The sequence below is a fragment of the Otolemur garnettii genome, unplaced genomic scaffold, assembly GCF_000181295.1.
Source record: "Otolemur garnettii isolate 467f Iridium unplaced genomic scaffold, OtoGar3 scaffold00145, whole genome shotgun sequence".
Lineage (NCBI taxonomy): Eukaryota > Metazoa > Chordata > Mammalia > Primates > Galagidae > Otolemur > Otolemur garnettii.
This window is the reverse complement of record NW_003852540.1, coordinates 1046411-1069666: the sequence shown is the minus strand read 5'-3', so window position 1 is coordinate 1069666 and position 23256 is coordinate 1046411. Positions and strand designations below refer to the sequence as shown.

General features: G+C 43.0%; 4 protein-coding genes across 6 annotated transcripts in view; 2 read left to right on the top strand and 2 right to left on the bottom strand.

Moving 5' to 3' along the window:
* Positions 1-2533: 2533 nt before the first annotated feature.
* CUNH17orf100 (chromosome unknown C17orf100 homolog) lies at positions 2534-2911 on the bottom strand. The gene has a single exon (XM_003799108.1). The coding sequence runs from the start codon at positions 2909-2911 to the stop codon at positions 2534-2536; it is 378 nt and encodes a 125-aa protein (XP_003799156.1).
* A 401-nt stretch (positions 2912-3312) lies between these two features.
* MED31 (mediator complex subunit 31) lies at positions 3313-10337 on the top strand. The gene is made up of 4 exons (XM_003799033.3): positions 3313-3381; positions 4245-4322; positions 4601-4697; positions 9949-10337. The coding sequence occupies exons 1-4, from the start codon at positions 3354-3356 to the stop codon at positions 10139-10141; spliced, it is 396 nt and encodes a 131-aa protein (XP_003799081.1). The 5' UTR covers positions 3313-3353; the 3' UTR covers positions 10142-10337.
* A 1014-nt stretch (positions 10338-11351) lies between these two features.
* On the bottom strand, positions 11352-13978 carry TXNDC17 (thioredoxin domain containing 17). Its single transcript, XM_003799032.3, has 4 exons — positions 13777-13978; positions 13173-13254; positions 12705-12780; positions 11352-11508 (listed from the first exon to the last, which is right to left on the bottom strand). Exons 1-4 carry the CDS (start codon positions 13919-13921, stop codon positions 11440-11442), a joined length of 372 nt encoding a protein of 123 aa, XP_003799080.1. The 5' UTR covers positions 13922-13978; the 3' UTR covers positions 11352-11439.
* A 387-nt stretch (positions 13979-14365) lies between these two features.
* The window catches only part of KIAA0753 (KIAA0753 ortholog), a 65413-nt gene continuing 56522 nt past the window's right edge, over positions 14366-23256 (top strand). The window contains exons 1-2 of one of the 3 annotated variants that reach the window (XM_023518730.1): positions 14366-14385; positions 19695-19855. In XM_023518730.1, the coding sequence (XP_023374498.1) occupies positions 19763-19855 (93 nt within the window). In that variant the 5' untranslated portion in view covers positions 14366-14385; positions 19695-19762. Of the gene's footprint in view, positions 14386-19422; positions 19474-19692; positions 19856-23256 lie in introns of those variants that run through there. The other 2 variants (XM_023518729.1, XM_003799031.3) reach the window with 2 other exon arrangements.

Genomic DNA, 23256 nt, shown 5'->3' with positions numbered 1-23256 from the left:
GACACAGACAGAAACAGAGGATCAGAACAGAAAACCCAGATACAAAACCATCCCACACTGCCATCCAATCCATGACAAATCAAATAACAACAGGCACTGGGAAAAATAATCTCCAGTCAATGAATGGTGCTGTGAATTTGGGACAGCTACATGTAGAAGGCTAAAACAGGATTTGCACCACTCACTCTCACAAAAATTAATTACGATGGACAACAGACTCAAACCCAAGACAAAAAACCATAAGATTTCTGGAAGAAAATTCTAGAAAAACTTCCACAGACATTAGCCGAAACAATCTATGAAGAAGACCTCAAAGGCAATCACAGCAACAACAAAAATCAACAAATGGGCTGCACAGCCAAGGAAATGATCAACAGAGTGAACAAACAATCCACAGAATGGGAGAAAAATCTGCATGCCATATATCTGACAAAGGGCTGAATCCACAAAGAACTCACAAGAAAAAAATTAACCCCACAAAAAACAAAGTGGGCAAAAGACAAGAACTTTCCAAAAGAAGAAAAATCAATGGCCAACAAATACAGAATGCACCTCTAAATCAAAATTAGGCTACCTGTACTTTTCCTTACATACTGTACAAGCATTACCAATAATCCCTTTTCCTCACACTCCATACAAGTGGCATCACAATACGCAGTACAGAAATTCACCACATAAGTGGTGCAAAAATTTGCTAACAACCAAACACAAACAATATGGGGGAATTCCCAACACAATCTAAAATGCCATGGCCTAAAATCCTCTTTCCAAAATTTTTCTCCAATGGACTTTGAGATGGAGCTTCCTTATATTTGCAACAAAACTCACGATTAAATAAATAATACCAGGGATCCTTAACACAAAAATCCCAGAGCCTATCAACCAAATGGGCATCCAAGGAGGACAAATGCTAACTCCAAACGGCTCCTCAGTATCTCAAATGCCCTGCGGAGATGGAAGGTAAATTCTTCCCAAATGGCCACTTAGTCCTCCTGTTTCCTGGGAAATGCAAATGAACTGTGAATTCAAACTAGGTTCCCTAGTTCCACTCATGACTTTCATCCCCCAAAAGGTACCTCGAAACAAGCAAAACCAACAGGAAGGTCTGAAGCCCAAGCCCCTGTATGGGTGGAATCATGGTCTTGATGTGCACGCCAGGGAACTTACCCCCCAATAGGCCTGGCATCTAGACACTTTCCAAATCCATTTTCTTCCTCCTAAGTCCGTTCAGCTGTGGGGAACTGTGTCTACTTCAAAAAGACTAAGACAGAAGTTCCCAGAGCTAAACAGTCTCTAGCCTTGTTCTCTCATCTTGAAAAGAAGGTGCTCCTACTCGTGAAGACCCACAGCTTGGACCCAGGGCTGCTTCCTACCTCTTCCAGCAGTAGCATGGTACCATTCCACCAGAGTCCTGCTGGGCCCAACCAGGGACACCAAAATCTGTTACTGAAAGCTTAAGACTTGTCCCTGATGCCATATCAAAAAAACAGGGCCAAGCAATTTGAGAAGGAAAGAGAAATTTATTACTTTGCCAGCAAAGAAGAAAAATATCAGACTGTTGTCTCAAAGTCCAAATTCCTATATGAAATGTACAGTAGAATCTCCATAGTTGACCACCTCCCTACATTGACCACCTCTTTAAATTGACCTAATTTTTATAGACTGGTCATGCATCACACATATTTTTCAGTATAGTAGGCCAAGTTGCTTATTTTGACCATCTCCATATGTTGATCAGTTTGTTACAGTCTCTTGGTTGGTCAACTTACAGAGGTTCTACTGTATTTTCAAATTACTATATTTTTACTATGGTTTTATAGGGATATAATCCCATTATAAGTTGAGGAATTCTGTAGTGCCTGGCACAGAGCAGGTATTCAATAAATATTACTCACCTCCACCTTCCTTATATCTCAGGTAAAGTTTCAATGACCTCTCACTTTCCTTTCTAATATTATTTTTGATTGTTGAATGGTTTGCCTTCATTTTTAACCAGATCTGACATATGCTAAGAAGCGTGTGGGTGGGAGCACCAGACACAAAGACTTAGCATAATGGGAATGATTTTGAAAAACAAACATCAATAAGTAATTTATGAAAGTCTATTTCCTGCCCCTCGGGTTTTTAACAGGCATATAATAAATCATTGCATGGGTCGTGATTTCAGTTTGATACTATGTTCCTAAGTTTCAAGGAACGAAACTTTGGGGGGCTCTGTATCCAAAACTCACCTGGTTCAGAAGTCCAAACAGGCTCTTGATCATTAACCCAATTTACACAGCATCATGGGACTGACTGCCTTTTGTGCTGGCTTGAAGTTAAAATAGTTCACTGGGTCAAAAGCAGTGCAGCATGGTCAATAAATGTTGGCTGAGTCCAGAAACTGCAGCTTGGCTATTTCTTACATTGATTTCTAGGATGTTTCCATGAAATCAAAGATGATTGCTTCACTTGGCAGCTGGCTGGCTGAAAACTGGAGGCAATTCTGTCCTGGCTAAGGGCCATGGCCCTTTCGTGGGCTTTGGGACACATTTTATCGGGTTGTTTTTACTTTCTGGCGGGCTGCCGGCTTGCCCTCACGGGTCAGACTCTCCGCGTGGTGCAGGGATGTCTCCACCCGCAGGGATGAGGCCCTGACGTGACGGGAGGACGTTTCTGTGCGCTGCGAGGAGGTTTCCACGTGCTGGGAGGACACCTCGAGGACGTGAGGGAGGCGTTTCCCAGAAGGGGAGAGTGAGGGATTCTCGCTGCGGCGCTGGGAGGTCTCCACCTGCCGAGAAGATGTTCGCACCTGCCGAGAGGAAGTCTCCACGCGGTGGGACGACGACTCCACGCGGATGGTCGAAGTCTCTTTGTAGCGGGCGGTCCCCACCCGGGGTGAAGTGGGCTTATCCCCTAGGGGTGAGGCCATTCTGCGGGCGTAAGGGGGCCAGTGAGGCCTTGGGAGACCCCACAATCCAATGGTCACCTTCAGTTACGCCTCTGGGTTAGGTCATAGGGTAAGAAATGACGTCACAGGCGAAAGCGCCGAGATCAACGATGACGTGGAGCACCATAGTCTTTTGGAGGCTTAACTGTCGCTTCACAGAACTGGGCCACTGCCCTAGCCCTCAGGCGCTCCCGCAGCTCTGGCACCGCCCTCTCGCTGCTTGGGAGCCACCGTGGGAGGAGCCGGCCGGCGTGGGCGGGCCAGGGATGGGCGGAGCCGTCCGCCTCCTAGGCGACGCTATGCCCGCCTCCCGTATCCCAGAAGGCCACGGGACCGGAAGAGGAGCTGTGCCTTCCGGAGCCGCTTGTGCCACACGAAGCAGTTTTTCTGTCAGACTGGTGGCGATTTAGTGTCTTTGCTTGTTATGGCCGCTGCCGTCGCTATGGAGACAGGTGAGTAGCGTACTGAACCTCAAATCTTCACAGATATAACTGTCCTCGGCCCAGTCCCCTTCTTCTCCTTCGCCGGGGCCTTTTTTCAGGCGTAACTCTCGGCAGGGTTAAGGGTTTGGACAGGGAGGCAACAGGGCTCTTGGAGCGTCTGGAAAGACGAAGGTAGTTTTTACCTTTTTAGTAATTTGGTTCGTCCGCACATCCTTTGTCTTCATTTGCTGTAAAACACCAACCGCACTGACTCTCCGATGAAGGAGCCCCTAAGGGAGAGGACTTGAATCTTAAATCGTCTCCGTTTTGATTGGTATTTTTGCTTTTCGCATGAGTTTGCTTAAGTTTGAAATATCGTCAACAAACTTGTGTATCATTCTACCATTGATGTTTCTTACATACGCACACATTGTTTTGTCTTTCACCCTCTCCGTGGTCTCTTTCAGCTTGCTTCCTGAACCGAGTTAGCACTTAGCTTTTACATAACTTAATCACTGTCAGCAATCCTTATAACGCATTATTAAGGTAGGGGAACTTACAGTTACTGCCACCTACCTCAATGATCACTGTTAAAATTCCTACATAGTAGCCCACAAGTGGTAGGTATCTTGCAACGTTTGTATCGCTGTTTTCTTTTTCTTTTTAAATGACTTCTCTATAACTTTAGAGAAACTTTCATCTTAATCCTTTTAATCAGGGCTCTGCTTTTCTTAGATTTTTAAGGAAGGTGTATCTTCCTAACCCCCTGCCAGGTTAGGAAGACGATCAATCACAGCATTAGGCAGGTTCCTTTATTGTTGTTTCTTTACTACAGGTCAATATTAAATATAGTGGCCTTTGTTGTGGATGACTTTCACTGTTTTTTCTTCTAGATGATGCTGGCAATCGACTTCGGTTTCAGTTGGAATTGGAATTTGTGCAGTGTTTAGCCAATCCAAATTACCTTAATTGTAAGTTGTTAAGGACCTCATTAAATTGAGATACTATTAATGATTTCTGACAGTAGAGTTGCAATTCATAATAGATCTATTTTTATATATTCTCAATATTGAATGTCATTACACTTATGCTGCCATATAGGTATAATTGAGTCTTGGGACTTTTGTTTTGAATTCAGTGTGTTTTGGTGGGGATGTTACATAAGTAAATTCTTTATATTAGGGGTCACAAATAATAGGATGGGTTTGACCTGCAGATCTTTTTTTTTGTTGTTGTTTATGCCTTTCAGTTCTTGCCCAGAGAGGTTACTTCAAAGACAAAGCTTTTGTTAATTATCTTAAGTACTTGCTTTACTGGAAAGAACCAGAATATGCCAAGTATCTAAAGTAAGTTTAACTTTTATAATTCTAAATATGTTTATAATAATCCAAAATACTGATGTTTAACACACTTTCTTGCTTCACATTGGAAAAAGTATATTTTGGTTGCAACCAATTTCAAACGGAGAGGGAATTTATACCCCTACACAGCCTTTGATATCTCCTTCTGTCTCTCAACTCTTCATCATGAGAGGGCCTCACTTGCAACTCTTTGGAAGTACTCTAAACTTTCTCTTTGTTCTTCTTAAATAAAATTTATCTTTGTGACACTGAACCAAAAAAAGAAAAAGTGTATTTTGAATCTGACAACGTCTTTCAGTTGTCACCTGATTGGATTGCTGCAATTGGATTACTGTAGTAATCTATCAATGGGTTATCACTGCTTCCATTTTCACTTTTCTTGCTCTGTAGCCCCCCTGAAAAAACCCAAAGCAAAACAGCTTTCTACACAGAAGCCTGATTTGATCTCATTGTTAATCAGAACACTTCACTTTCTTGCTTAGAAACTTTAGCTTTCCTTTTCATGTAGAACAAAATGTAATCTCTTTTCTTGAACTAAAGCCCTATATGATCTGGTCCTGTCTTGTCTGACCTTATCTTTTACCACTCTCCTTTACTTACTGGATTTCTGATCCAAGGAACTCAAAATCTATAAATGTATCAACATAGTCTTGAAAATTAAGGTTGAAAATTAAGGAACACAGAAAAGAGGTACTTGTAAGGAAGGTGTTTCTGGGGTTTTCTGGAGGAAGTAAACTTACCTGATTCTTAGAGTGTCTATTGTTTCTTTAGGGCCTCTTAGGTGCCAAGAACTATGCTAAATGCTTCATTTCCATTAGCTCATTAAAAATATATGTATATAAAGTATATTTATTTGCCATGAGGATGTTTAACATATACTTCATGCTAAGGCTTACTAAATTCTAAGAAGCATATAATCACAAACCTATTCGATTTTAATGGTTAAAAAGAGTTGAATTCCTACCTGTTTTGTCTTAACCAGGTAGAAAGAAAGCAATAGCAAAACTTTTTTAAACAAAGTTTGAGAGGAAAGTATTTCATGTTTGTTCTTTATCTAAGTCATTTTTCTGATCTGTGTCCAATAATAAAGATTCCATACATACTCATGTTGCCTGTAGGACCAATACCCTTTGTACCCTTATTGACTTTTTATATACTCATTTAATAATTCAAAGAAAAGTTTTTTTTTTATTAGATTGCACTGTTAGCCAGATGTTAGAAAGTTTTTCTTTACATTGTTATATAATAAACCTCATAGCTTCAACCTCTTTGTCCATGGACTAATACAGACCCAGCCTGTGTCCTCTTGAGGACAACAGCCCTTCAGATTTTGTAAATATAAGAGAAGTTGTCAGTTAATCCCTGTTGTTATTTTATTCAGTCTGTACAAAAGTTTTAGTTTAATAGTTGCTAACAATTAAAGATTGGAAAGTAACAACTCAGGTTTCCAGCTACTCTTTAAAATCTGGAAAAGAAGGTAACCCCAGGTCAACAATTGGTTGGAGCTGAGAGCAGCTGTTTCTACTAGGCACTTTGCACCACTTGGCCTGCTTCACTGATAGCCAGTACATGCAACTATGATGGCTCTCCTACATCTATTTTTCTCAAGTATCTAGCTGTTGAACTAAATCCATGGCTTCCAAACTTCTCATGAATTCGGGTGTCCTCCTTTGGATATTTAGCAGTTGAACCTCATGCAGTTCAGCCAAGAGCTAAACACAGGCCTTTAGATGTGGTCAGAGTACGGTTGCCAAATGGCATTTCTTTTCTTCATGAGATCATTACACATCTATTAGTTTAACTTACGTATAATTACTTAAGGGCTCAGAGATCACATTGTTAACTTGCTAGGAGTTTTATTTTTGCATTTTTTTTTTTTGGCTGGGGCTGGGTTTGAACCCGCCACCTCTGGCATATGGGGCCGGCGCCCTACTCCTTTGAGCCACAGGTGCAGCCCTGCTAAGAGCTTTATTTCAGTTATGGCAGGGGCCGGGTTTGAACCTGCCACTTTCAGTATATGGGGCCGGTGCCCTACTCTTTGAGCCACAGGCACTGCCCCGTAGGAGCTTTATTTCAACTAAAATCTTTAACTCCTTATTTTTATCAGTGCTATTAATTCAGTTTTCCATTCATATCGTGTTTAGTTTTAAAAATCTAAATGCCTAATTTTCCTGTTATACCTCTTCTATTTCATCTTGTCAACTTGTAGCCTATCAAAATATTAGAGCCTTTCAGAGAATATAATTCCTTATTATCATCGAATGTATTCTGAGCATTGTCTTCTACAGGTTTGATGTGATGGTCACTGCATGTCTAAATTCCAATTATTTACTAAATGCTACTTGAGACCATTCTCTTGGGTGTCCCATTATTTTACAGTTGAAAGCCAAACAGCTGGTATTCACACTCAGTAGTCTTTTTAACTACTGATGCTGTCATAAAAAGAAACTAGCCAGGATAGGTGTGAATAAAGCATTTTAGGCTAAGCTGCCAATAAGCAATAGCATATTTCTGAAGTATAGTTAGTAAACTGTTATTATTTTGGAAGGATAGCATGGAATTGGGTCCTGCTATTCAATGTGCTCTTTAGATCCTCAGCATTGGTATCATTTGGGTGCTTGGTAGAAATGCAGAGCTCAGGTCTCACCCCAGATCTACAGAATCAAAGTCTGTATTTTAAGAAATGATTGATATATACATGAAAGTTTAAGAAGCATTGCTTTAAGTAGTACACTTTTCAAACTTTAGTCATTTGCATAGTACTTATCCATTTTGATATGTTTTGTCTCATTTAAATTTTGTCTTTTTAATTTAAAATAATTCGACCAACAGAATAGCTGGAAAAGTAGTAAAGGTAATTTCTGTATATTCTTTGCCCAGAAATTGTAATTGTTAACATCTTTTTTTTGCTTGTTTGTTTTTGAGACAGAGTCTTACTCTGTTACCCTTGGTAGAGTTCCATGGTGTCAGAGCTCACAGCAACCTCAAACTCTTGGTCTCAAGAGATCCCCTTGCCTCAGCCTTCCAAGTAGCTGAGACTAAAGGTGCTTACCACAATGCCCAGCTATTTTTAGAGATGGGATTCTCACTCTTGCTCAGGCTGGTCTCGAATCCGTGAGCTCAGGCAATCCACATGCCTTGCCTCCCAGAGTGCTAGGATTACAGATGTGAGCCCCTGCACCTGGTCCTAAATGTTAACATCTTACATTGTTAAAATGTACATTAAAATGTTACATCTTAAATGGGACCAGAGTACAGTGATAAAAATCAAAACATTAAGCTTAATGCTTAGGTTAGGTATTAACCTAATCTACAGACCTCATAGTTTGCCAGTTGTCCTGCTAGTATCCTGTATTTAGTGTAACATCCAGTCTAATTCATGTTGCATTTTGTTTTCATGTCTTCTTAAGTCTCCTTTAATCTGAATTTCTTGGTCTTTTTTTTTTTCCATGACCGGACAGAAGTGATATGTCCTTCTTGGTATGTCATGTCGGGAATCACATGAAGTCTCTTTGTCCCATTATTGATCACTTGGTTTTGGTGTGGTGCTTTAGCTTTCTCCATAATAATTTTTTTGTGTATTTATTAAGTATCTTTTGGGGAAATACTTTGAGATGATATAAATATCTTATTACATATACTTTGCCCACTAACTTTAGCATCTGTTGAAGGTACTTCCCTGATACTTGCCAGTTTTTATTGTAATTTTCTGATACTGTCATTCTACATTCATTATAATAGAACTTGTGTAAGTTGATCACCCAAGGGATTGTAACAAACCGGTCAACATACAGAGGTGGTCAACATAAGGAACTAGGCATACTGTACTTACACATAAATGTGGTGCATGACTAGTCTGTGAAATTAGGTTAACTTAGGAGGTGGTTGACTATGGAGGTTCTACCATAGTTGAAATTCTTTTGTAAAGAAGAATATTCTCTTGTTCTGATTTATAATTTCATTAAAGAAATATACATCAGTGTGGACTTTGGGATGTATTTTCTTGCTATAATTATTATAGATTTGGTCATTGGGGGCCCCTTCACTTGGCTTCTAAATATTTTTTGCCTTATCTCCATCAACTTTTAGCACTTTTCTTTTGGCACTAAGTAACTATTCTTGCCTCATCTTGTACCTTCTGTGTCATAGCCCTGGGAACAGCTGTTTCTCCAAGGTACTCTGGAAGATGCTATTTAAAGCAAATGGAGGCCAGGCATGGTGGCTCACTCCTGTAATCCTAGCACTACGGGAGGCTGAGGCAAGTAGATTGCCTGAGCTCAGGAGTTCAGGACCAGCCTAAGAGCAAGACCCTGTCTCTAAAAATAGCTGGACCTTGTGGCATGTACCTGTAGTCCCAGCAACTCAGGAGGCTGAGGCAAAAGAATTGCTTGAACCCAAAGAGTTTAAGGTTGCTTGTGAGCTACGATGCCACAGCACTCTACCGAGGGATGACAAAGTAAAACTCTTGTCTCAAAAAAAAAAAAATTGGGGGCACTAAATGTGCTCATTAATACTGTGTCAATGCTTCTAGGTCCTCTCAGTACACTAAGCTAAGAATTACATGTGTATATGTGTATACTCACATCTACGTATCTGTTATGCATGTGTGAATAAAGCCATGAGTACAAACTGGTGTTTTCAATCTTAGGTCAGTAATTCAGGGTTCACTCTAGCTTTCTTCTTTTATCTGTAACTTCCTTTCTAATAGCCAGAAATTTGATTCTCTTAATCCATAATATACTTGCTCAATCCTAGAATACATACGGAATTGCCATAGTTTTATGGAAAACTAGAGTATAATGTCCATACAGTTTTTAATTGATTCATTTTTAAATGAATGTTGTATTTTTATCACTATTGATGGAAAAATCAATAGCTATAAATTAAACACATAGTTACTAAAACAAATGTTCTTATTCTTCACATTGGAAACCACTAGAATTGCATGGTTCCCAAGTTTTCACTCTGCTTACCAGTTACTGTACTGTATGGTCTTGGGCAAGTTATTTAATCTTTCTGAATTTACATTTTCTCACTTCGACAATTTTGCTTAATATTGACTTTTGATGATTGGCCACTATGCAGAAGCAGAAGGAAAAGCCTTTTTACCAAAATATACTAAGTTAATTTTATAGGAACGTAGGCCAGAAGATCATTTTTAAGAGAATAACTGAATTAGAACTTGGCATTATTGACTTAAATTATATTGATCATTAACTTATAAACTTAAACCCAGGTACCCTCAGTGTTTACACATGTTAGAACTACTCCAATATGAACACTTCCGAAAGGAGCTGGTGAATGCTCAATGTGCGAAATTTATTGATGAACAGCAAATTCTGCACTGGCAACACTATTCCCGGAAGCGGATGCGCCTTCAGCAAGCCTTGGCAGAGCAGCAACAGCAAAATAACACATCAGGAAAATGAAAAGCCGGATACAGACTAGGCTCTTAAGACTGTGTATATAACGCATGTATATAATGTATTTCTTTTGTACAGTGAAGACAAAAAACTTTATCTACTTTTACTGTGGTAGCACCTAAAATCTTTAGAGTGTTTTTTTATCCAACTTTCTGCTAATAGATTATTTCCTTTAAATCAAAATTGTTCTACTTTGATTTCCCTGTGGATTTATAGATTTTTATTAACATTTAACATAATCACCTGAGTAAGAATGGAAAATTTGGTGCTTTAAAGAAGGCAAAACTCTAAGCCTCGCTTTGTTACTGACATCCAGTGGTGCCTTGGACACAACCACCTCCTGTAACCTTACGATCTTGCACATCAGGAAATAAGAGGAATGGAGTCAGGGACCTCTTTAAATCACAATGCAGGAACTATATAAAGGGTCTTAAATTCTTTAGGAATTACCATTTGCTTTGCAAGATAGCTTTAAGAATCAGTTATATCTGACTGATTTGATGGCAAAATTAGTGGTAAACTAATAATTGGACTCTTGACCTTAGATTAGAACAAAGATGAGAAGCCTGAAATACACGTGATCATTTGGAAAACCAACACTTATTTCAGGATACCACAAACCAGGTGTTATGTGTTAAGTGCTTCCTTGCATTTTTATTCTGGAAATAATCCTTGTTTCCTTTGTAAGAGATGTGAGGAAGTTTAGATGGGTTCAGTGACTTACCTATGGTTACACAGCTAGATAGTAGTAGATTTAGTGTCACTGACTTAGAGGCTGGAGATCTGGCCTCTACTAGGTTATATGTGCATCTCTCTAGGCCCTCTCTGCCACATGCATCATCCCAAGTGAAATATAGTGAGGCAGCTGTAAAACGTAACTGCCTAAATTAAGCAGAGTTGGATTAGATGTATGGTGCTGTAGTACATTCCAAAGCCAAAGGAGTTTGAAGAATATCAAGTTGGCTTTGCAAATTCATAGGATTTAAGGTAAAAGATCCTAATCCTTTTAGAGCTTTGGAATTTGTCTACTACACTATGTGGGAGTGAAGTTTCTGTCACCTACAATCATACATTCCTTTGAACTGTAACTGTCATTCCTGAAGTCTTAGTTAACTTATACCTTAAAATATTCACATATTACAAATAAATTAAAAGTTTATGAGCATTTTTAATATCACTCCCTTGTTTTAAGCATATACCAATTTTTAGCATAATCACATATTTATAGCTAACATAAATTCAAAGGAAGTGTGCATTTCTTTTAATACTAGCACAAATCAAGACATGATTGCCATCATTAAATCTTAATCTTCAGAGAATAACATCTCCACGAGGCTGGCTTGAAAACACTCAGATTCAACCAGTTTTTGAGGCTGTAAAAGAAGAAGAGTCAAATCTTAACGTCATAGGAAATGTTATTAGAAATAGAGTGAGTTCTACCTTGAATGACACATCTACCATTCAGAAACCACCAACTAGTTACAGCAAGTTTTATGAAAGAGCTAAGATATTTGCTTTACGATGAATCACCAAAATACTTGGCTCAAGAGACTTAAATCCAAAATACCAGGAAGATCTACAGACTAAAACAGGACACAGCAAGTGCAACACTATTCTCTTAACCCTTTAATTTAGAATCCCAGTGGCGTGAATGAACTAGAAGAGTTGCCTTACCTTTTCTTTTCAATCAGAACTATGGATTAAATAGAAAAATGTTGATGAAAAAAAAATTTTTTTTGAGACAGCCTCAAGCTGTCACCCTGGGGAAGAGTGCTATCGCATCACAGCTCACAGCAATGTCCCAACTCCTGGCTCAAGTGATTCTCCTGCCTCTACCTCCCAAGTAGCTAGAACTACAAGCGCCTGCCACAATGCCTGGCTATTTTTTGGTTACAGGTGTCATTGTCTGGCAGGCCGGGCTGGATTCGAACCTGCCAGCTCAGGTCTATGTGGCTGGCACCTTAGCTGCTTGAGCCACAGGCACTGAGCCGATGAAAATGTTTTAGGGAATTAAAAGTCAACCAACTTTCTGGCTATAGAATTTTTTGAGTGGCTTAAAAACATGAAAAAGGGCTTGGCACCTATAGCTCAGTGGGCAGGGTGCTAGCCACATACATCAAGGCTGGTGGGTTTGATCCCAGCCTGGGCCTGCTAAACAACAGTGACAACTAAAACAAAAAAACAGCTGGGCATTGTGGTGGGTGCTGGTAGTCCCAGCTACTTGGGAGGTTGAGGCAAGAGAATGGCTAAAGTCCAAATTTGAGATTGCTGTGAGCTGTGATGCTATGGCACTCTACTGAGGGTGACATAGTAAAACTCTTATCTCAAGAAAAAAAAAAGAAAGAAAAATACCCAGTGGTTAGATATTTGCATTATTTACTAATAGTTTACTGGGATCGTCCATGGAGATAATCTCTAAACAGCACTCTGAACACCACTGTGACTGAGATGAAATGTCAAGATCTTTTCAAATTTGAATCCAGAACGTGGCAAAAGAATTTGACAGAGTGAATTATAACCCCACCATATTTATTTTTTAGCTCCATTATATTTAAAGGAAGATACTCACTGTTCCATATTTAAGTAGTGTAGGCACTGCAGTTACTTTCAGTTTCTTCCTGAAGTCATTGTTTGGATCTTTCCAACTATTTCAGAAAGAAAGAGTGATGGTGAAAAAAAAATTTACTTGGTTTACTAGTTTGCTTTAATATTTGATATATTCCTCCATTTAGTCTTTTAATAATTGTTATAAACACTTAAAAAACCTTGAGGACTATGACTTACTCTGCTAGGTTTTCATTTAAAATATGACTATGATATAAATGTAAAATCAGCTAAGTTCTGAACTTAAATCAGGCCAAATTTATTGAATTACCCTTACTTAACTCGAGTGGGTAGTTTTAATTTGTATTTAATCGTTGCTAATTCGACTTATCAGACTTCACATTCAGAACTCGAGTCCCTGAGACCCTTCCTGCCTGAATCTTAGAGTCTAGTTAGTGCATGTGTCTGAAATACAGTATACAGTGCCACTTACTAAGGTTTTTCTCCTACTTGACAATAGATGAACACACATCCTTCACTAATATGCTTCAGCCCCTCTCGAACGACTGGTTCAGCTGTAAAAAAGTTGATATAAAGTAATTACACACCAGCTCTACGGTCAGATAGGCATTGGTAACAGTGATCCTCCCACCTTCCTCCAGTCTTAGTCAGTACTCAGACTTTGGCCTACAGCTGACTGAGGGCAACCTAAGTCATGTGTTCTCTCTGGTCTTAAGAGATACTGTAAAGGACCAAGTCTAGTCCTTACTGCCCCCACACCAGAGCGCCCACAACAATGAAGAGAATACGTATTTGCTGACTTTGAGACCAATGCACGTGTCCTGTGAGATGTTAACCATATTGGTGAAGCGAGAAATTTTAAAGAACTAGAGTCCAAGATCATCTGGGTCAGGTAGCAAAAAGAGACGCGCCTCTAGCAAGGCGGGAAAGTGCTTAAGAATGAGGACAACTGAGATTGCCCCGCGAAATCTCTGAGACCGAGATTCCCTCGATCTCTTTTAAACCCCACTTTCTGGCCTTATCCCCGTCCTTCCCACCACTTCCGCTGGGCAGCAGTCTTCCAGTGCTGGCCTCACCCTGCGCACAGTCGGGACACCAGCTTTTCCCTTCGGCGTCCTTAGAACCGGTAAAGTAGGCGAAAATGGTCTTCCCATTGTGCTCCTCCACAGCCTGGTTGAACTCCTCAAAGCCGGACACTTTCACCTCCTCGTACTGGGCCATCCGAACAGCTTACAGTGGAGTGCAGGAGTAATCTTCTGGTCCAGAGGGCTGTCGCGGGGCGGGGCCCGCGTTGGGCGGGGCGAAGCATTTTCCGCGTAGGCTAGAGTCGCGCAGCTCCGGCCAGAGACAACGCTGCTCTGACGTGTACGGGAGCCTCTGAAGCCCATAACTCATCCACGCTGGCTTACTGTTCTCGTTTCTCACCTCTTCTGGCGTTAGCTCTACTCTCAAACCCAGGCCTCTGCCCTAATCTCGTCCTAGCTCCGGCCGTCTGGGCTCTGGCTGCAAAACTTGCCTCCAGACAACACCTGGAGCCTTAACTAGCTTTAGAGCCTCAACGGCTCCCAAGTCGCTTTGCGCCTGTTGCTATGGCGACTGGGCTAGCCGCCGGAAGCGAGGCCTAGTTGGGGAGGGGTGGGGGTGCCCTGCCAGTCTCCCGGTAGTTGATCTTCGCCCCAGGCCAGGTGGGCTTGAGTCTGAGCTGGGGGGCGGGGGGGGATTCTGGGAAGCTGCACTAGAAGGCATGGACCTGGGGGAGAGGAGACCTTGACCAGGAGGATCTTGCTGTTCCGTCTCCCAATTACCTTTTTTTCGTGCTAGGCTTTAGTGGAGCCTGGGACTGGGGGGCGGGCGTTCAGGAATGGGCGGGGGTGGTGTGGGGGGCTGGGAGAGAGAAAGGCTGCGAGGGCTGGAGCTGTGTTTGGGTGAGAGTGTAGAGCAGCTTAGGGAGAGAGGTGGTAAGCCAGAAAGTGCCCCAGGGCTGAGGCGGCGGAAGGCAGGAATTGTCCAGGAGCTGTGAGCCAGGCAACTGGCCGGGGGCCTTTCCTAGGCTGCGCGGGAGCGAGCTGGCTAAGATGCCGGGTCGCTGCGTAGGGCCTAGCAGGTCGGGACGGGGAGTTCGGCGGCTGTGGGGAAAGAGGTCGGGTGCAGGGATGTTCCGAGGCCGTGGAGCAAGGCGCCGGGCAATGTCCTCGTTTTGGGAGACGTGCTGTGTGAGTGTAGAAAGGCTGCAGGACTGTCGGCGGCCACGGGGGAGGAGACAAGCAGTGCAGACAGCCGATACTGCTGGGGAGAATGAGGTTTCGGGAACACCAGGGATTGCAGACTCATTTGAGGCTGCAAGGGACCCTAGGGCTGTGTGGGTGAACGGCACAGTGAGCGATCCCGAGGTAGTGGGACCTGCTGGATATGTGTGGGTGACCGGGTCTGGGGAAGAGGAGTCAGAAGATAGAAGTCCCCGGGGCTGTGAGAGAAAAGGTCGTCCTGGATCTCTGGGGCATGAGAGCATTCTTCAACTGTGGTTGAAAGTGCAGGCTATGAGGGCAGCTTCAGGATGTGGGGAAGGAAGCAGAGTTGAGCTCCATCCTGTGCCTGCAGGAGAGGGACCAGTTGAAAGGGGTGTTCCTGGCCAAGCTTCCTGGATAGAGACTAGCCGTGGTGGTCTTACAGGACCTTGGGTGAAAGGACAGGCTAGGGTGTACCCCCGGGCCTCAAGACTATCCACTGCTCTGGACCAAGGGGAAGGTTGTGAGAGAGTCTCAGGCTTTTGTGGACCAGGGCACGCTGGGTGGGTGCCTCCTCCAGTGGATGTGCCTGGGATTGCCTCCCACCTGTTGGGGAGAGAACAGACTGCGGGGGTGCCTGGAGCTGTGGAAGAGATAGGCTATGGAGTTGCCCCAGGTCCTTGGGGAAAAGTACAGACTACAGGGGTATCTGGGGGCACAGAGTGGCCTGGAGCTGTGGGAGTGCCCCAAGCTGTGGAGGAAGAGATGGGTCATGGAGGTGCCCCAGGTCTGTCTGGGAGGGGGCAGGTTCCTGGGTCTCTGGCGCAAGAAGCAGTTTGTGGGGATATCCCCAGTTTATGGGGAAAGAAACAGGACACGGGGGTTCCTCAGGCTGTGGGGATCCCTAGAGGTGTGGAGGAGGAAATCACCTCTGTGGGTGTCTCAGGCATATGGCAGAGGAGACAGGCTGTGGAGGAGATAGGCTCTGGGGGTATCCCTGGCCTGTGGGGCACAGGACAGCCTGCAGAGGTACCTTGTGCTGCTGAAGAGGAAACTAGATGTGGGGGTGACCCTGGATTCAGGGAAAGGGGACTGCCTGTGTGGGTAGACACAGGCTCTGGAGGTGACCCAGGGTCATGTGAAGCTGTAGAGACTGTAGAGCTGTCTGGTCCTAGTGAGCAGGAGGCAGGTTCTGGGGGTGCCTCAGGCCTGTGGGGTATAGACCAGGCCATGGGAGTACCCAGGACCTTAGGGAAGAAGGAGACAAGTTGCCCAAGCGTCCCAGGGCTATGGAGAACAGGGCAGCCAGTGGAAGTGGCCCAGGCTATGGTGGTACCAGGAGCCATGGACCAAGAGACAAGCCATGGTGGTGTCCTGGGCCTGTGGGATAGGTGGCAGGCTCTGGGAAGGCAGCCAGCTGTGACAGTGTCAGGACTTGTAGGGGAGGAAACATGTAGTGGGAATGTCCCGAGTCTGTGGGAGAGGAGGCAGGTTGTGGGGGAGCGAGGAACTCTGGTGCCTTCAGTTTTGGGGGACCCTTGGCTCGGGGCTCAAGAAGCTGGCTGTAGAGGGGTATCCTGTGTGTGCAGGAAGAGGCAGGCTGTGGGACTGTCTGAGACAGTAGAGGTTCCCAAGGCAGCAGATTTGCCCAAGCACAAGTGTGCCCTAGCAGGGGTCCTCACTGGTGTGGGTGTGCCTGGGTCTGGAAAGGTGCCTGCTGCTCTGCGGGCGTCTGGTCCCGTGTGTCAGGAAGGCTGCTCTAGAGCAGTTTTGAACCTGTGGGAAAGGGCTCACGCTGCTGGCATACCTGCGGCTTCAGGGGGGTCTCTACCCTCTTCCCAGGCTCCAGAGGAGAGGTGGCCTTTGGGGGAGGATAGTGGTTCTGGGGCTTTTCCAGGACCATGGGGAGGGAGGCAGGGTATTGGGGTTCTTGTGGCTCCTGAAGTCTCTGGGTTTGTAGGGGAGGAGACTGGCTCTGGGGGTGTTCAAGGGCCTTGGGGAGGGAGACAGAGTGTCAGAGCTTCTGTGGCCACTGAGGTGCCCACAATTCTTAGGATTCCTGGTTCTCTGGAAGTAGAGACTGGCCCTGGAGGCTTCCCAGGCTCATTGGGAAGGAGACAGACTGCAGGAATACCCACAAATGGTGGGGTGCCTGTGGCTCCCAGGGTGCCCAGGTCTGTGTGGGAGGAAACTGGCTCTGGAAGCACCTCAGGCTTTTGCGGGGAGAGGGAGATAGCTGGGGAACCTGCAGATGCCATGGGTCCCACAAGGATGAGGATGCCTGCTTCTGCCAGGATGCCTGGACCCGTGGTGGAGAAGACCAGCTCTGAGGGAATCTCAGGCTTGTCAGGAGGCAGACAGACCTCAGGGGTCTCCATGGCTGAGGGGCTGCCTGGGTCTGTGGGGTTAGAGACACTCTCTGAGGGCCTCTTGGACCTATCAGGAAGAAGACAGGTTGCTGGGATGCCTGTGGCTCTTGGAGTTTCCATGGCCATGGGAGAGCCCATGGCTTCTGGGCTCCCTGGGCCAATGGTGGGGGATACTATCTCTGCTGACAACAGCTCAGGCATATGGGGAAGGAGACTGGCCACTGAGGTGACCACTGATGTATCCACTGTTGCCAGAGCTCGGGGACCTGTAGAGGAGAGTGTGGGCTCTGCAGGTATCTCAGGCCCGGGCAGAAGGAGACATGGTGGAGTATGCCCTGAGGCTGCAAGGGTGCCTCCACCTCTAGGGGTTCTTGCAGCTGTAGGAGTTCCCATGGTGGGGCGCACACCTGCTGCAGTGTGGGTGACTGGGTCTCCAAGCACAGAAGTGGATGTGGGTGTTTCAGGCCTGGCGGTGGTAAGGAGACAGGCCGCAGAAGGAGTAAGGGCTTTAGAGGAGGAGACAGGAGGTAGGAGTACCCTGGGACTGGCAGGGAGGAGCCGGACGATGGGGGTGTCTCACACCTGTGCTGGTGGGCCCAGGGTATGGAGCTGTCCAAGGTCTGTGGGGGAAGAAACAGCCTATGAGGATGTTACAGGAGTGTCAGAGAGAAGAACAGCTGTCAGGGTGACCCCTCTTCCAAGGGAGGAAATAGGACTTGGCCATTTCAGAGATCATCCACAGCAGAGTGGGAGGAGACAGGCTGGAGGAATGTCTGCAGTCAGAGTGAGGGGGCACAATAGGGGAGAGAATTCTGTGGGGGAGAACAGGTTGAGGGGGATGTTCTAGCAGTATGTGTGGGGGAGAAATTGGGGGGAGGTGTCCTAGGGCTCTGTGGGAGGTCGGGGGAAGGTTTGTCCTGGGTTGTGGTATGGGCTATAGGGGAGGAGATGCCCCAGGGTATGTAGGATGACAAATTGGGAGGTTTCCTAGAACAGTGGGGAAGGGACAGACTGTGAGGAGAGGAGGGCCCCAGGACCTTGTGTAGAGGACTAGATCAGGGGTGGGTGCATGCGTGTGTGTGTGTGTGTGTGTGTGTGTATGTGTAATATCATGTGAGGTTTCCTGTAACTGTGGGGATCACCTAGTTTTTTCCAGTAGAGACTGGACCATTATACCTCTGGCGCATGGACACAGTCAGGGGGCAAGTATTGACCATGTAAATGTTGCAGATGCCCTGGCCCCAATTCTACATACTCCATTCCATGGTTCTAGTCCCCTACCTGATGTCCAGGAAGTTGGGATGGCTTTGCTAATGTGCCGCTTCTCATCTGCTTTTTTGATGATGTGTCTACAGCCTTAGAAATAGGGACTCTTGGACAGCTGCCTTCATATTCCTACACATATATCTGTCTGTAAGCAAATCCAGTCTACAAAACTTGAGTTTATTCAGAAACTTAAGTTAGGGTTTTTTTTTAAAACCTTGAATATCCCATTTGATTTCTATAGGATTCTTTGAGAAAACAAATTCCCTAGTGCATTTAAAACTGGTTAGTTCACAGAGTATCAGCTCATTTCATAAAGGTTGAGTTAAATTGTCTGCTATGTTCAAAGTTTTATGTTCTGGGAAACAGAAGAGCAAGACAAGGCCCTTACCCTCAGGAAACCTTGTCTAGCTGGGAAGATGAGACATATATCAGTGGAATAGGTAAATACAATATGAGACAACGCTGTGATAGGCACCTGAGTGGCAGGGATAATGAAATGTCTATAAAGAGACTTTCATAGTAGGTAGTGGTGATAATGAGTATAGTCTTACAGCTTACTTAATGGTGTCATATCTTGTGTGTGTGTGTAAGATGAGGTGAAGATGGGGGAAATTGAAGATTTAGAGAGGTTCTTCATCTATTTATGGCAAATCTTGGCTCGAATCTAGGAATTCGGATCCTGCGGGTTTACAGAGTCATTCAGAGTTTTGTCCATTTGGGTTACTTGGCAGAGTGAAGCATACTGTTTTTGACTAGTGTTAGAATCCATTAATGTAGACTGTTAGTCCTTAGAATCACCCTGCTGGACAGTGCTAGTTTACCATAAAAGTGTTGGTTTTGGAATAATGCCTTACTGGATACCCTTGAGATTTGAAATTTGGAATAAAAAGACCAAGAGATTGTCATTAAAATAGTAAGTGTTCCTGTATTTCTTTGAAAATGAGAACTTCAAAATTGTGGTTGCTTTTATAAATTGAAGAGACTATCATATACCTGTCTTAAGTAATCACTGTTAGTATGAGGTTGCTACAGACTGCTTCTAGGATATTGTTATATAAGCATGGTATTGTGTTTTATCTATTCTGTTCCCTCTTTTGAACACTGTTGGTCTGAAATAGCTTTGTTTTGTTTTAGGACTGGTTTTAGGGAAGACTGTTGCCTCATGACAAGGCTGTCTCTGTTGGTTTACTCTGTTTAACGTGATGGGACCAAGCTGGCCAGCCTCAACTTGTGTTCATCTAACATCTAGTACCCAACTAGATGGGAGGAGTGACCCCATGAAACTTCAGACCCAGGTAGCTTTGTTTCTAAGATTTTTATTATGAAACATTTCATACATAAAAGTTGAAAGAAAAAGACATTGCTTTTGAATAACCTTCTAGATTAAGCAGTTGTTAACAATTTGTCATTTTTTTTCCTATCTACACAACCATCTGTCTCTCTAAAATGTTTGCAGAACCATTCCAAAGTTGCAGACGTCATGACACTTTACTTCTAAATATTTGAGAATACATCAAAAAGTAAATTCTCCTACTTCATTGTAATACCATTATCATACCTAAGAAAATGGGCAAAAAATTTCTCTAATGTTATCTAGTAAGCAGTCTTTATGCAACTTTGGTCAGTTGTCTCAAAACATCTTTTCCCCCAAGATTATATTAAGAATCTTCAAATATACACCAAAGTTGAGTTTTACGGTGATCATCTAGATTCCATTAATATTTCACTATATTATTTCATTGTATCTGTCATTTGATCATCCCTCTAGAGATCTATCCATCAGTCCATCTTGTCAACACATTTCAAAGTTAGTTTTAGATGTGAATACCCTAACTCTTTCTACATGCATATTGTACACTTGAATTCACTCACGATTCTTTCCCTGTAAATTTTACATCAGAAATGTTGAATACATTGAAATGTGTACATCTTATCACATTTGCTGAGTTTTGACAAATACATGCATATGTGTAACCCAAAGCTCTGTTTAGACACAGATCATTTCTGTTATCCTAGAATGGTCTCTTAATGTCCTTCCCCAGTCAAACCCTGTCCCTACCCTCCAAAGGCAACTATGGTTTGGATTTTTTCCTACTATAAATTTTTCCTATTCTAGAACTTTATATAAATGGCATCATAGAACATTTAGTCCTTGGTGTAAGACTTCTTTCACTAGGTATAAAGTTTTTCGGATTCATCCCTGTTTTTACATGTATCAGTGGTTTGTTTCTTTTTAATCTTTTTTTACTAATTCCATTGTATCAGTATACCACAGTTTATGATTCCATCCTCTGAATTTTCTTTATCCATTCATCTCTTGATGGACACTTAGGTTGCTTTTATTTGGGATATTGTGAATAGTGCTGCAAAAAACATGAGAATGCAGATATATCTTTGATATACTAATTTCCTTTCTTTTGGATATACCCCAGTGGGACTGCTGGATCACATGGTAATTCTGTTTTTTGAGGAACCTTCTTACTCTTCTCCACTGTGGTTAAAAAATGCATAAAGGAACATCATTTCAGAATTCAGGCCCAAAGCTGTCACATTCCCATCAATAGTATAATGTTCCCATTTCTCCATATCCTTGCCAGCAGCCATTATTACCTGTCTTTTAGATAAAAGCCGTTTTTACTGAGGTAAGATGATATTTCATTGTAGTTTTGATTTACGTTTCTTTGATGATTAGTTATGGGTTGAGCATTTGTTCATATACCTATTAGCCATTTGTATGTCTTCTTTTGAGAAATGTCTATTCAGATCTTTTGCCCATTTTCAAAACAGATTATGTTTTCTATTGTGTAGTTTCAACTTCTTGTATATCAGGGGTCCTCAAGCTTTTTAAACCGGGGGCCAGTTCACTGTCCCTCAGACCATTGGAGGGCTGGACTGCAGGGCTTGGGAGGAGTCAGCTGCTAAGCAGGACAGGCAGCAGTGGCAAAAACACCCGGTGGGCTGGATAAATGTCCTAGGCGGGCTGCATGTGGCCCACGGGTTGTAGTTTGAGGATGCCTGTTGTATATTCTGGTTATTAATCCCTTGTCAGATAGGTAGTTTGCAAATATTTTTTCCCACTCTGTGAGTTTTCTCTTCACTTTGTTGATTGTTTCCTTTGCTGTGCAGAAGTTTTTTTTTGAGACAGAGCCTCAAGCTGTCCCCCCTGGGTAGAGTGCTGTGGCATCACAGCTCACAGCAACCTCCAACTCCTGGGTTCAAGTGAGTCTCCTGCCTCAGCCTCCCAAGTAGCTGGGACCACAGGCGCCTGCCACAACGCCCGGCTATTTTTTGGTTGCAGCCATCATTGTTGTTTGGTGGGCCTGGCCTGGATTCAAACCCACCACTTTAGGTGTATGTGGCTGGTGCCTTACTTAGCCAGTTCAGCCACAGGTGCTGAGCCTGTGCAGAAGCTTTTTAGTTGGATGTGATCCCATTTGTTCATTATTACTTTGGGACTTTACTCAAGAAATCTTTGGCTAGACCAAAGTCTGGCATATTTCCCTAGTGTTTTCTATTAGCAGTTTCTTAGTTTCAGGTCTTACATTTAAGGTCTTCAATTAATTTTCCTTTCATTTTTGTGTACAGTGAGAAATAGGGGTCTAGTTTCATTCTTCTGCAAACAGATATCCTGTTTCCCAGCATCATTTTTTTAAGAGACTTTTTCCACCGTTATATGTTCTCGGCACCTTTGTCAAAAGTGGGTTGACTATAAATATGTGGATTTATTTCTGGGTCTCTCTTTTGTTCCATTGGTCTGTGTGTCTGGTTTTATTCCGGTACTGTAATGTTTTGGTTACTATCTCTTTATAGTATAGTTTGAAGTTACCTAATATGAGGCCTCCAGCTTTGTTCTTTTTGCACAGGATTGTTTTGGCTATTTTGTGGTTCCATATAAATTTTTGGATTATTTTTTCTGTTTCTGTGAAGAATGTCATTGGTATTTTCGTAGGGATTGCATTGACTCTGTAGATTGCTTTGGGTAGTATGGGCATTTAACAATATTGCTTCCTCTAATCCATGAGCATGGAAGATCTGTCCTTTTTGTGTGTCCTGTTCAATTTCATTCATCAATGTTTTATAGTTTTTATTATAGAAATCTTTCGCTTCTTTGGTTAAGTTTGTTCCTAGGTATTTTCATTTGTAGCTATGTTAAATGAGATTGCTTTCTTAAATTTCTTTTCAGATTGTTCAGTGTTGGTGTATAGAAATGTTACTGATTTTTGTATGTTGATTTTGTATCCTATAACTTTATTGAATTGACCAGTTCTAACAGGTATTTTTTGGTAGAATCTTTAGGTTTTTCTAAATATAAGATCATATCATCTACAAACAAGGATAATTTGACTTCATCCTTTAGAACTTGGATGCCCTTTATATCTTACTTTTGTTTAATTCTTTGGCTAGAACTTCTAGTACTATGTTGAATTAAAGTGGTGAGAAAGTGGTCATTCTCGACACATTGTAGAATAGATCTTAGAGGGAAAGCTTTCAGTTTTTCCTTGTTCAGTATTCTGTTAGCTATGAGTTTGTTGTATATGGCTTTTATTATGTTTGAGGTATGTTCTTTCTGTACCCAGTTTGTTGAGAGCTTTTGTCATGAAGGGATGTTAAATTTTATTGAATGCTTTTTGGCATTGTTTGAAATGATCATAGGGTTTTTGTTCTTCATTCTGTAGATATGTATCACATTTCTTTT

Excerpts from the sequence above, each read along its gene's own strand:
- CUNH17orf100 (XM_003799108.1), bottom strand. The coding sequence starts at position 2,911 with ATGGCCTCACCCCTAGGGGATAAGCCCACTTCACCCCGGGTGGGGACC.
- MED31 (XM_003799033.3), top strand. The coding sequence starts at position 3,354 with ATGGCCGCTGCCGTCGCTATGGAGACAG. Across the intron at positions 3,382-4,244 it reads TGCCGTCGCTATGGAGACAG|ATGATGCTGGCAATCGACTT; the intron begins GTGAGTAGCGTA and ends TTTTTCTTCTAG. Across the intron at positions 4,323-4,600 it reads CAATCCAAATTACCTTAATT|TTCTTGCCCAGAGAGGTTAC; the intron begins GTAAGTTGTTAA and ends TATGCCTTTCAG.
- TXNDC17 (XM_003799032.3), bottom strand. The coding sequence starts at position 13,921 with ATGGCCCAGTACGAGGAGGTGAAAGTGTCCGGCTTTGAGGAGTTCAAC. Across the intron at positions 12,781-13,172 it reads CAAGTAGGAGAAAAACCTTA|TTGGAAAGATCCAAACAATG; the intron begins GTAAGTGGCACT and ends TTTCTGAAATAG. Across the intron at positions 11,509-12,704 it reads CACTACTTAAATATGGAACA|CCTCAAAAACTGGTTGAATC; the intron begins GTGAGTATCTTC and ends CTTCTTTTACAG.